This window comes from Mya arenaria, chromosome 3, assembly GCF_026914265.1.
Source record: "Mya arenaria isolate MELC-2E11 chromosome 3, ASM2691426v1".
Lineage (NCBI taxonomy): Eukaryota > Metazoa > Mollusca > Bivalvia > Myida > Myidae > Mya > Mya arenaria.
The window spans coordinates 40,122,561-40,137,014 of record NC_069124.1 but is presented as its reverse complement, the minus strand read 5'-3'; the positions used below and the strand labels follow the sequence as shown (position 1 = coordinate 40,137,014).

Genomic DNA, 14,454 nt, shown 5'->3' with positions numbered 1-14,454 from the left:
GACGAGTGCGATAAACTCGATTTTATTTAGTTCTTACGTGTGTGTTAAACAATTCAAGTGCACAGAAAAGTTGTATGATGAACAGCATTTCATTAGTATAAAACATTATTTGTCTTGACCTAGCAAATATTTGATGGGACAATTTACATGTGCATGCGTTTATAAGCGCTTTAAGCGTGTCTTTATCATTATTTACATTTAAGCTGTTTTTCATGACCTTGGCGAACGGAATGTTTATCAAAACGACGACAGTATAATATTTACAGTGCATGTACGCTTGAATCTCATTAAGCTATCAGCGAATTTGAAGATTAAAGATTCGTTGAATAATAAATGCAAACGTGCATGTGCATACTACTTATTCGTTGCCAGCCCCGTAATGTCTCCGTTCTCATGAAGATAAGTGACTATTCAAGCGGAAATGTGAAGAATAATCATGGCTTACCTTAACCAAACGGTTTTACAGGTATGCATTTTCTACTTTAAAATCACAAGTCAAAGTGTATACTGTAACCTTGCATATTGAATCAAACCATGATGTTTTAGATAGATACAGATACAGGAGTTTAATTTGGACAGTGAGGTGATGGTTCGCTACCCACAGTCTAAAAATGGGCCTTTCAAACTTTGTTATGAATAGGAAAGTTTAACACGGGAGTTTGTTTTTATTGTATTCCATTTTAAAAATCACACAGTATAAATAATAAAAATAAATAAGATACACACACTGCGCGTCGGAGTAAGTGCAATATTTATTGATTTTTTATTGGTTGAGAAGTATTAAAAGTAAGTCATTAGTTGGAAAGCACTAATTGTAATTAAGGAGCTTGTATTTAAGTTTGTTTTCGTTTTTCGTCTGCCTTAATTTCAAACTGACTGTTTTTGAAACAAAGGTATGTGTAAATATGATATCATTGTCATGCATTTGATTTGTAAAACGCTTAAACATGGAGAGATATAATGCATGTTTAAATGCATCACTCTCAACAAATATGCACGTTACTTGATTGCTATGCTAAATGGAGTTTTTATCTGTGTATGCAGCATAAGCATTGGATAAATTGTAATACTACTTAACTAGTACTTTTTATATTTTATTTCATGATATTTGATTAATCATATATACAAACTCATCAACTATGTAAAATGCTTTGCGTGCTACTGTATTTGCCCTTATCCCTTGATTATAAACGCGTACACTTATTTTCAGAATCATTAATCATTGGCTTGACACCATCCTGATCCAATCAAAAGATGGTAGAGAAACTAGTTTGGGAGGACTATTTGACCATCGGGATCTACTTTGCTGTCGTTCTTGCTGTTGGAATAGGCGTGAGTGTGAAGATTGAATTCAGTTTTTAGAAGCATTAATCTGTAATCCAGGACTGCTCTTAAAGTGAGAATGAAAGTATCACTTTATCGTTGTCTTTGATTATGTATTAGATTAACATATTTCAATAGAACAGGTGTCCGTTTCATTAAGGATTATCGGAGTGGCTTTATACCTTGAAGATATTTCCATGGTTGATAACTACTGTAGAAACTCTGAGGTCTGAAACCCTTCCTTAGGCAATATGACCTTGTCTACTCTGCCATGTAAATACCAACAATCCAACACTAGTGTTGGCCTGGTAACTGATACTATACCACCCAATTAAGGTCCTGATTTAACCATTAAACTGGACATCAGTGGACTACAATAGAGCCACTGAACAGTGACTGTTTATTAACGAATATCAACTAGTATGAAATCTTCCTCACAAGGTGTTCTTACTGATGTCGATGAACTCTTGTTGAACTTTACACTTCACAATCTTTTTACAACGTGCAATTGGGCGGGTGTACGTATTTTTTAAAAACAAAGTTTTAATGAATATGTGATCATTAAAATATTATGTGTTGATCAGTTCGATAAATTCATTTTGAATATACCTTTTGAAACATATTCTTGTCTAAAATCACATGCTATGTTATTAAATGCAACTTTGCGTTAACAGTAGCTTTTACAATTTACTTATTTGTAAAAAGTGACACACTACGATAACTTTGTATTGACGATGTAGCTGATCTTGAGCAACATAGAGCCTTTATAAGCAACTCAATCTGATAATTAGATATATCTCAGGTTCATGAATAATTTATATCTGTATTTGCAACTATGAACATGGATATTTTTCTGTTGCAGTCATCATGCCGCCCAAACCGAGGAAGCGCCGCTGGGTATTTTCTGGCGGGGAAAAACATGCACTGGATTCCGGTATTAATGCACACATTTAATGATTTGGAGTATAAAGTATTTTCGTCCGGCTACATTAATATAATACAGCTTGTCCCTGTAGTATCCATTGTATTATTGTTTCATAATAATTGAATCAGAATTACAATTAAACCATTTCTGTTACCAGATTGGCGCTTCCATTTACGCGAGCAATATTGGAGCCCCCATGTTCATCGGTTTGGCCGGCACAGCGGCGGCAATGGGCTTCTCAGTCACCATCTACGAATGGCATGTAATTAGTGTTTGTTTTTTTCCTGCAAAGCATGTTAATAAAACATTTTGTTGTTCGAGCTAATGAGAACGCTTTATTTTTCTGTATTTTTTCTTGTGACGTTGTGTTTTTCTCGTTTAATGTTTTTCCGACTAAACTAACATGTGTAAGCCTCTACACCTACATGTATATGCCTCTAAACCTACATGTATATACCTCTTAACCTACATGTATATGCCTCTAAACCTACACGTATATGCCTCAAAACGTACACGTATATGCCTCTAAACGTACACATATATGCCTCGAAACCTACATGTATATGCCTCTAAACCTACATGTTTATGCCTCTAAACCTACATATATGCCTCTAAACCTACATGTATATGCCCCTAAACCTACATGTATATACCTCTAAACCTAAATATATGCCTCTAAACCTACATGTGTAAGCCTCTAAACCTACATGTATATGCCTCTAAACCTACACGTATATGCATCTAAACCTACATGTATATACCTCTAAACCTACGTATATGCCTTTAAACCTACATGTATATGCCTCTAAACCAACATGTATATACCTCTAAACCTACGTATATGCCTTTAAACCTACATGTATATGCCTCTAAACAGGATCTTGTTGAAACTCCATTTGGCTTATTATTCCCAGCCGAAAGGCCGAGGGAAAATAGTAATGGTAGGCGTGTGCGCGCGCGTGCGGGGGTGCGTGCATGCGTGCGTGCGCGCGTATGCGCATGCGCGCGCGCGTGTGTGTGTGTATGTGTGCACGCGTCGGGGCAATCCTGTCTGGAGCACAACTTGAAAAGTCCTTCAGGTATTGACTTGAAACTTCATATACAGATATCTCATTGAGGAGAATTGCAGTGCACAAGAACATAAACTCTCTGTGCCATATTTTAGTTATTGCCCTTTGTAAGTTTCATACTTATTTTTTTTTCTGAATATAACTCGAAAAGTCTTTAAGGTAGTGACATATAAATTCATGTACATATATATCTCATTGAGGAAAAGTGCAATCCACAGAAACTCTGGCTGCAGTGTGTTTTGAATTATTGCCCTTTGTTAATGTTCAAACTTATTTCTTTTGTACGGAGCATAACGTGATAAGTCTTAGAGGAATTTTCTTCAAACTTCATACAAAAATATTATTAAAAAAGTATGCAGTGCACAGGAATTATAACTATAGGTGTAGTTTTTATTTAGCTATGGCCCTTTGTTAATTTTCAGTCCGGATTAAGCTCGAAAGGCCTTTGAGGTATTGGCAACTTACTTAATATACAATTGTATTTCGTTACTTAGAAGTGGAGTGCAAGAAACCATAACTCTGGTTGCAGTATTTTGGGTTATTGCCCGTTGTTAATTTGCATTCTGATTTTTTGTGTCTGGAGCATAACTTAAGTCTTTAAGGTATTGACCTAAAAATTCATATGCATATATATATGAAATAGATAATATCTCTGGCTGCAGTATTTCTTTGTTTACTGCGCTTTGTTAATTGTTTATACTTTTTATTTTTTTGTCCGGAATATAACTCAAAAAGTCTTTGAGGTACTTACTTCAAATAAATCTCACTAAGGAGACGTGCAGTGTACAAGAACCATTACTCTGGCTACAGTATATTGTAGTTATTTATCTTGTTTTAATATTCATACATATTTGTTTTGTCTGGAGCAGAACGTGGAAAGTCTTCGATGTATTGAAGTAGACAAATAAATCTCACTAAGGACAAGTGCAGTGAACAGGAACCATTACTCTGGCTACAGTGTGTTTAAATTATTTATCTTTGTTAATAGTCATACTTATTTTTTTGTCTGGAGAATAACTTAGAAAGACTTTGATGTTTATTGACTTCAAACATCATAAACAGAAAATTGCCATTACGTAGAAGTGCGCAAGTGTCATACCTCTGGGTGCAGTATTTTTGAGTTATTGCCCTTTGTTAATATCTATTCTTTGTCCTGAGCATAATTTAAAATGTCTTTAAGATATTGGCTTAAAACTTCGTATACAGGTATGGGATGAAGTGCAGTGCACAGTAACCATAACTCTGGCTGCATCGTTTTTAGTTATTGCCCTTTGTTAATGTTCATTGGTATTCTTTGTCGAAAGGAAAGTTGATACTGTTCTGAATTCTGCGGGGGATAGGGCAGTCTGTGACTGCTCTTGTTGGTTTAATGATGTATGCCACTAGTTCACAAGAAAGTTGCGGTTATATAATACAGTTATCATGCTTTCGAATATGGGTTTTTTTTCAGATACAAACAGTTTAAACAGTGTTGCACAAACTATTTCTGTCAAAAAAAAATGAGCTATCTCAATCTCAATCTCAATCAAGCCGAGACTGCTTTTTCATAATTTGAGTGCATGCTTGCGTGCGTGCGCGCGTGCTCGCGCGCGTGGGTGTGTATGTGCGTGTGTGCAAATCTATAGATCGAACAATATGTAGCACTTGTATTTTAATCAATTTCAGGCTGTTTACTTCTTGATTTTACTCGGATGGGTGTTTGTTCCGGTCTATGTCGCTTGTGGGGTAAGGAATCAGTTGATCGCACTTTTAAACCAAACATTCTCTATTGATTAAAACGAATATTGTTTCAAACATAAAAGCCATGAAATACCATGCTTCTTATAAAATGAATATTACAAAATAGTGATCGAATTTCATATTCTTTACAGGCATATACCATGCCAGAATACCTGAAGAAGCGTCTTGGCGGAAGGCGAATACGTCTGTACTCGTCCGTTCTGTCCTTGGTCGAGTATATCTTGCACAACATCTCAGTAAGCATCCTTTTAAAATGCATTTCGAATCTTTTACGATACAGATTGGCAAAACGCATTATAGTAGAGATACTCGATTTTATACTTATTCTTATTTCAACAATGTGTGTTTTATTTGTCATAAACGCTTATGTAATGAAACATTATAACTCTCAGTTGTATCTGTTGATTCTTTGATTTACTAAAATGTAATTCATATAAAAAGTATTACCAACCTTTTTTATCTTTTAAATGAGAAAACTAGACTTAAAAAACCTGTGGACAATTCATCAAAGCTGTATTCTAATGGCTGCAGCTGATATGCATGTTAGTGTGAGCTTCATAACGTGTCCACTGACTTTGATAGATTTTTGGGACACTTGTTCGCTTTTTTTCAAAGGCTGAAATCTACTCCGGGGCAATCTTCATGCAGGCGCTTTTGGGTTGGAATATATACCTCTGTGTGATTGTGATCCTAGCTGTCACGGCCGTGTACACAATCGCAGGTAAAGTAATTTGACTTAAAATACAGGAATGATTATACAAGTGAAGATGACGACATTGATTGGAAACGCCTCCGGAGCTGCAGATTTTGACCTGCTCATAATGTTCAAAATTGATATTGAATGCGCCATGAAACTTTCCTTCCTGCGTTCTGGAACAATTTTTTTCACGTGAGCGTGCCCCTGATATCGCTGATAGGACGGACCAGCTCACGTTTGATGGTCTTAGAACGATATGGACATTTTTTAAGTTTTCATATACAGTATACTCGACGTCTTATGTATAAAGGAAAATCAGGCTGACCAAATCTCATTAATAATTACATTTGACGAATTCCAGGTGGTCTAGCATCGGTCATTTACACAGACACGCTTCAAACAGTTGTTCTCATCGTAGGAGCAACGGTAGTTACGACAATGTGTATGTATACTTTGTTTATAATTATATAGAGTAAAAAAAAATGATATGTAACATTTTATCATGTTGTTCACTTTTACCTTTTATCAAGGTTTTTCGTAAAACCTTTTTTTCATTAATATAAATGCATTGATAAAACCCCATGGTACTTGACTTCTTCCACGTATGACTAGTTGTAATGAATAACACCAATTTAACAATCAAATTCGCCATACTCGAGCTTCAAAATTGATATTTCTTTCTTAGCTCTCATCGATGTTGGGGGCTGGGAAGGACTGATGACTAAGTATCCATTGGCTGCCACAAATTATACATTGGCCAATCAATCGTTCTACGAGTGTGGTATGCCCCGTGATGACGCCTTCCATATCTGGAGGAGCGCGACGACTGGAGACATACCCTGGCCCGGGGCTCTGATTGGGTTAACTACGTTGGGGTTGTTTACATGGTGTCAAGACCAGGTAGGAGTTATATGTTTTTAGTGTGGAATATTTGTATGTTTCAAATATAATATCTGGCGCCATTAAACGAAAAGTTGACGTTATTTCATTCATCTGAGGTTAAACTCTTGTGGCACCATCTTGATTTGCAATAAATTCATTACACTCTTGGTTAAGGTACTTGTCATCCGTTCGGTGCTAAACCATAATGAGTTTCACTTTTTAAACTCATCTGTTATGTTTGATCCATCATCATAGGTTATAGTACAGCGATGTTTGTCCGCAAAAAACCTCGGTCATGCCAAAGCCGGGTCTGTTTTAGCTGCTTTTCTAAAGTTGTTCGGATTTCTGCTATTTGTCATCCCGGGAATGATAAGCAGGATCAACTACACCGGTATGTTATCATATTTGTCTTTAAATTCTTGAACATATAAATGTTCTTTCGGTCAGTTGCAAACTGCTTTGTATTCTTTAACGTACATACTTTTCTTCGTCGAATCTTCGCAATTCATTATCCTGTTCCATGCATTTAAGTAATTTTATTTTTATGTACATTGTGTCGATTTATATTTTTCTAGATGATATAGCATGCGCAAGCCCGGAGAAGTGTTTCGATTTTTGTGGAAATAAAGCAGGGTGCAGCAATTTAGCCTACCCTTTGTTGGTGTTGCGGCTTCTTCCTGCAGGTACATATCAATACTTCAAAGTGAAGGCCTAATTTCTCGAACGATCTGATGTCCTCTATAACAGGATCAAGCAGAGCACACTTTTATTTATTTTGGTATTATTTGTGTAATATCCTCACTTGATAAAGATCTTCATGATTACCATGATATACATCTTTTTTATCTGCTAAAATAAAATCAAAATAAGTAATTTAGCTTGATAAGCTTAATTTATTTCGTCAAAATGGGGGCAAATAATGGCATGGGGCTATGTAATTTAATTCTGCAATTATTAATTAATGTTAGGACACATGTTAGATTGCGCGGCTGCAAATAGGTTTGCCCTACCTGAGAGTTTGCTTCGTTATCACTGACCGTGCCAAGGCGGTTACCCCAATATTAATCAATGGCGATGCTTTCATATTTGTTTGATGTATGCACCGTTTTGTGAGTAAAGTCATGTAATTGTAAAACAAATGTACATAAACAATTAAAGATAGTGTATGCATGATCATAAATTCCTTCGCAAATACTTTTAGATTTTTATGGTGAAACTCAATTAAATAAAAAAAAATGGAGTATCAGTCACTTCAGAAATACGCAATTGCATTTGAAATTACAACTGTATCCGGAACTTTGATTTCACAAACAATGCACTGCCACGGATAAAGCATTTAGGCATTTTTTTAGTAAAATCTACTCTACACTTCTAACATGGCTGAGTCGTATTAATCTACTACCAGGGTATGACCGCTAAACCAAAATGCATCCAACACAATGCATTGGACATGTTCATAAAGTGTTTAAGGTATCTTTCTACAATGACAGGATCCTCGCGCGAAATTCCTCTGGATCGAATCACCCAACTACTATCTTACCCGTGTGTATTAATGTATCTTAATATTCCCCACAATCTTTGTCACTCGTGGACAAAATGAATAGATTTATTACTTCCCCTAATGATTGCATTTGTGGATGTCTACTTTTCCTGAAATTCTCAAATTCAATTAAGCGGTTTAATCAACATTCTTTGGTGATTTATGCAAAGCTTGTATACGTCGTTTTTTTGGTAATGGGCGCAGAGTTACTTTGTTGTTCATTGTAAGAGAACTGTATGGATTACTTGCTTTATCTTTTCCGGTTTAAGCTATCAATTTTGGTTTCAGGTATTCGAGGCTTAATGCTGGCAGCCTTACTTGCAGCTTTAATGAGTTCATTGACATCCATTTTCAACAGCGCAAGCTCTATAGTTACGTTAGATATTTGGTAAGAAAAAACGATTTTATATCGCCCCATTTAGCTTAATCGCTCCATAACTTGAACTGAAATGCTTCTTTTATTACCCATATCTGTGAGAAAAATTGTTAACTTTATAACGGCCTTATATAAATAATGTTAATAATCGTGACACGGCATAAGATAATTAAACCACCTTCTGTGCTGGCTAAAGTACTAGTCTATTGTCACCAAGACAAACCTTTAAATTAAGGGATGTGTGTTGAGTATTTGGCAATCGTGAATTTCTTTTTGATTGTCTTTATATGGCAACCATGTCTCTGTGTTTAATACTTCTCTTGCAGATAGCTAGCATTTTTGTAAAGTTTGTCAACGTTTTTGGTAGCTTCGTTGTTAACTTTAAAGGGTGAAATACATTTCATGTGAATAAAATAAGTACAAGTGAAACAGTTGTCTCAGTTATTGTAAGACCAATTTGCACATCACGCAAGAGTATTAATGACATTTCTAAAGTTGCCAAGATTCTAACGTTATCAACGACGACGTTTAAAGCGTTGTTACTTAAATGCAATCAGCTTAAGCCTCTATCATTTGTAACAGGAGGCAGTTTCGCCGGAAGGCGTCCGAGAGTGAACTGATGGTTGTCGGACGTTTAACGATCCTGGTTCTGATAGGTGTGTCTATTCTCTGGTTGCCCATTCTGCAGCAGTCACAGGGCGGCATCCTCTGGTTCTACCTGCAAGCTGTCAAGTCCTACCTTGTTGTGCCTTGGTGCATGCTTTTCCTGCTTGCTTTCTTCTGGAAGAGACTCACTGAACAGGTCAAGTCTTGGCAAATATATCTTACCACTGACAACATTTGTTTAAAAAAAACACACACATCAGCAAAATCTGTAACATACCCTCGATGCTTTATCTGTGTGAACGTATACTTGCATTGCTGTTAAGAAAAATACATTATAAACTTTATATTGACAACATTATAATCACACCAAAAAACACATTTCTCAATGCAGGAAACGCCGACGTATTCGCCTTAAACTTAAAGAACGTTAGCAATATTTATACAACTAAGATCTATTTTTGGGCACTCAAATGAATATTTGATATAGCATTAAAGGAAGTGTTTTGATTGTTTAATTACTAAAAAATGTCCCCCATACTTTGTAGGGAGCATTTTGGGGCCTGATGGTCGGCTTGGTTGTTGGGTTAATACGGATGGGTCTGGACTTTGCCATTAGAGCACCGTACTGTGGAAGTGGAGAAACGGACGAAAGGTATACACATGTATCTAATACAAGAATAACAAATCTTAAGGCCAAGAAGATTGATAAATGTTTTGGTCATTTCACATTCATCCCATATAAGTCTATTTGTCAGTCGACTATGCAAGGGGCAACTACTCAAACATAGCAACAGTCTAAAAATTTTGGAATCTGAATAGACATAATAAATCTTAATTTCAATACAGCTTTTTCATTTCTAACAAGAACAGTAGAAGGAAAAATGATGTCTCCTCTTGATTCTCTTAAAACATATTTTAAGACGTTTATAATATTATTATTTTTTTTGCAGTTGACATCATGGACATATTATACCATTATAATAGTCAGGATTTCAAAGTTTGTTTTTATCAATATATTACTGTTTATGTTGTGATTCTTACATACATTTCATCTTAGCATGTATTCTGTTTTCAAATGAAATTTAAAAGTAGGATAATGTTAGATTTAAATATTTCCGGGTATAACTTTTCTGCAATGACTGCGGCGTGGGAAGTGGCATTGCTTTGTGGTATTCGCTTCAACCGCGGTACATGGTAAAACTTGTTTGGTCGGGTGCTGTGGTTATTTCTGACGTGCAACTCGTACAGGAAATATGAAAGTACACTCCCTAAAGGCTCGGTTTCTTAAGCATTTCCTGAACTCGTTGAATAAAAGTGTATACTATGACGACTAATGACTTTAACCTATACATCATAACTATATAATTCACAGGTTTTCCATCGTTGCAAAGGTAGACTTTCTTCACTTTGCCATTATTCTTGCCGGGGTGTCTACTATTGCCATGGTCGTTGTTAGTTTGTTTACACAACCAAGACCAGAAAATAAGGTAAGAGCTAACTAGTGTTTTCTGACACATTTTATCGTGATAAAGATATTCTGTGCAACTGCCATCTATTTTTGCTTTTGTTTACTCATTTTTTTTTTTTTTAAAAAGATGGTTCAACATGATTATTTATTTTAGCTATTCCGAGTCACCTGGTGGACACGCCATGCCGTCCCGGAACCGGAACTAACAGACGACGAAAACGAGACAGAAGCTACACATCCAGGCCAGATGGAAATACAGGAACCGACACAAAGTAGGAAAATGAGTATTTGAGTATTTGAATAACACTTTTATCACAGGCGACAGTTTAAATGATACCCACCGAGTGTTTGTAATTCTAAAACCATTTAAGGACTAATTTAAGTAAGTAAAAAAACTTGAAATAAAAACATCTATGGCAAAAACATTTCAATAAAACTCATATTTGATTATACATATAATACTGTTTTATTTTATGCAATGTGAGTGCTTAAGTTGTTTTTACATATTTGTTATCATTGATTTATGTTTTGAGACTTTAAAAATGGAATGAGGGAAAAGGGTTGTCATTAAGTTGAACCTGTCAACGAAACTGCCGCACAATAAATTGTGAAAAGTCAATGTAAGGGGCGTTGTCCATACTGTAATGGGCAGTTTAATCAGAGCGAGACCGCTGTCGTCATAGCTTCGGTACATTTTGTGCTTTCAAATGATAGCTTCGATCATAATTCGTTGTTTTAAAGCGGCACTCTCACCGATGGACCGCTTTGACACAGTTTTTTTTTTAATTTGTCTTAGAATGAGTCATTTTTCGTAAATGTCTGAAAACCAGTGATACAAGATTGTTGACAAAGGATCAGTTAGCAGTTTTTCATAATTACATTTGAAAAATGATGTTTTATGCCGAAATAATCCCTTTTTTAGGCGTTGGTAACGCTTTTAGCCACAAAACACATTGTTATGAGTGCCATTACTTACTGTATTTATTAGCTTAGTTTGCTTGAGTTAAAGCAACATTTTGCATCTAAAATTCGAATATCATTTTAGACGATGAAGCATCATCGAGGTTCTCTTGTACAAACTTGAGCCGATACATGCGCAACTGGCTATGCGGAACGAGCGATCAACCGGAAAAATACATCTCACCTGAGGAGAAGGCGGAAATTCGCCGGAAGCTGACGTCATTAGAACACAACTCTAAATGGGGCAGAGTGTTAAACGTTTCAGCTGTTGCCTTGGCTACGGCTACTGCTTTCCTTTTGGGTTACTTCGGATAAACGTTTGGATAGAACTCCCTGGATAAGCTGAAAACATATCGCATTAAAATAATTCATATCATATTTACCATTACGTAAAATTTGTTGTCTACGCAAAAACTGTTTGGATTGATAAATTGTAGTATTAGATGTATTAACTGTATTTTGTATCATTAATCATGCATATGAATACAATGTAAATTGAACAATTGACTACATCATTTTTTCTTAATTATAACAGTGAAAATAGTCATCAAATTTTCTCTCGGTTTAAGGGATGTAAAATGTTTGTTTTTATCACGAAATAAAGCGTAGCAATTCATTAGGAATGTTAAAACTGACAAACTGTCGGCGGTAACTAGTGTTAATATATGCCCAAATTCTGTCTTTGAAGTTCACGATTTTGAAAAGCGCGTGTTTTGTTGGTTGATTATCAAGCGATGCTACCAATGTATTCAATAAAGGTTAAAATATTAATCAGCTAACTATAAGTCCTTGTGGGCGAGTTGATATTATCAGTATTCTATTTTTTATTGACTGTACAAGCGTGGGTTTTTCCCCACTACTACCAGGGTTTTAATACTTTAAATGTATTTTTATTTGCAATTTCGGTATCAAAGACTAACAAATCAAACTATAAGTGTCTCCAGATGCATTACCGTGCAAATTCATTTGCAGTGCCAAATTATGAGCGAGCATCTTTAAGATGCTTTTAAGACAGGCCTTACCGGTAATGATTGCGTTCAAACGTTTTTTTTTTTTTAAAGTTAAACGCTTGACCAGAACCACTCGCTTAAATGTATTGAAAATATACAAACAGTTACTAAGAAATTATATTCTTTAGGTCTTATGCACTAGCATGCATGACATAATGATTTTGATTAAATTGTGAGCAACAAGCAAATTCAACAAATGTCTATCCCCGCCGCACGATTCGTTTACAAGAATGAAGGCTCAGATATAAGGAAAAAAGAGCAAAATTTCGTAACGATTAATTTAAAAAAAGTATATATGAAGTGTTTATAATTGTTTATTTGCCGTTTTGAGCCCACAATTGATCGATTGATATTCGCCTCATAAAGTAATACTGGTATGCACCACTGCACTCTTATTGTACACAAATTATGTCAGTTCTACTATACCACCACACCACTGTTAAACACACCCCGTACACCGCCACACTCTATTTAAACACACCGCGTACACCGTCACACTAAAGTAATACACACCGCGTTCACCGTCTAAGTTTAGTTAAACATATCGCGTACACCGTCACAATATAGTAAAACACACCGCGTACACCGTCACACTATAGTAAAACACACCGCGTACACCGTCACACTATAGTTAAACACACCGCGTACACCGTCACACTATAGTTAAACACACCGCTTACACCGCAACACTATAGTTAAACACACCACGTACACCGTCACACTATAGTAAAACACACCGCGTACACCGCCACACTATAGTTAAACGCATCGCGTACACCGCCACACTACAGTTAAACACACCGCGTACACCGCCACACTAAAGTTAAACACACCGCGTACACCACCACACTATAGTTAATTACACCGCGTTCACCGCCACACTGTAGTTAAAAACACCGCGTACACCGCCACACTAAAGTAAAACACACCGCGTACACCGCCACACTTTATTTAATCACACCGCGTACACGGCCACACTTTAGTTAAATACTGCTTACAACGCCACTCTATAGGTAGTAACACCGCGTAGACTGCCACAATATTGTTAAACACACCCCGTACACCGCCACACTCTATTTAAACACACCGCGTACACCGTCACACTAAAGTAATACACACAGCGTTCACCGTCTAAGTTTAGTTAAACACATCGCGTACACCGTCACAATATAGTAAAACACACCGCGTACACCGTCACACTATAGTAAAACACACCGCGTACACCGTCACACTATAGTTAAACACACCGCGTACACCGTCACACTATAGTTAAACACACCGCTTACACCGCAACACTATAGTTAAACACACCACGTACACCGTCACACTATAGTAAAACACACCGCGTACACCGCCACACTATAGTTAAACACATCGCATACACCGCCACACTACAGTTAAACACACCGCGTACACCGCCACACTAAAGTTAAACACACCGCGTACACCACCACACTATAGTTAATTACACCGCGTTCACCGCCACACTATAGTTAAAAACACCGCGTACACCGCCACACTAAAGTAAAACACACCGCGTACACCGCCACACTTTATTTAATCACACCGCGTACACGGCCACACTTTAGTTAAATACTGCTTACAACGCCACTCTATAGGTAGTAACACCGCGTACACTGCCACAATATTGTTAAACACACCGCGTACACCGCCACACTATAGTTAAACACACCGCGTACACCGTCAAACCTTAAATACACACACCGCATTCACCGTCACACTTTAGTTAAACACACCGCGTACACCGTCACACTATAGTAAAACACACCGCGTACACCGTTACACTATAGTTAAACACACCGCGTACACCGCCACACTTATGTTAAACACACCGCG

At 36.6% G+C, this 14,454-nt stretch overlaps 1 protein-coding gene across 1 annotated transcript; it reads left to right on the top strand.

Moving 5' to 3' along the window:
• Nucleotides 1–212: 212 nt before the first annotated feature.
• LOC128226117 (sodium/glucose cotransporter 4-like) lies at nt 213–12,090 on the top strand. The gene is made up of 17 exons (XM_052936009.1): nt 213–466; nt 1,211–1,332; nt 2,186–2,257; nt 2,406–2,510; nt 4,984–5,043; nt 5,190–5,294; nt 5,674–5,779; nt 6,117–6,197; nt 6,441–6,655; nt 6,893–7,028; nt 7,213–7,320; nt 8,466–8,565; nt 9,136–9,355; nt 9,705–9,811; nt 10,532–10,646; nt 10,782–10,899; nt 11,673–12,090. Exons 2-17 carry the CDS (start codon nt 1,255–1,257, stop codon nt 11,900–11,902), a joined length of 1,956 nt encoding a protein of 651 aa, XP_052791969.1. The 5' UTR covers nt 213–466; nt 1,211–1,254; the 3' UTR covers nt 11,903–12,090.
• The last annotated feature ends 2,364 nt before the right edge of the window (nt 12,091–14,454 follow it).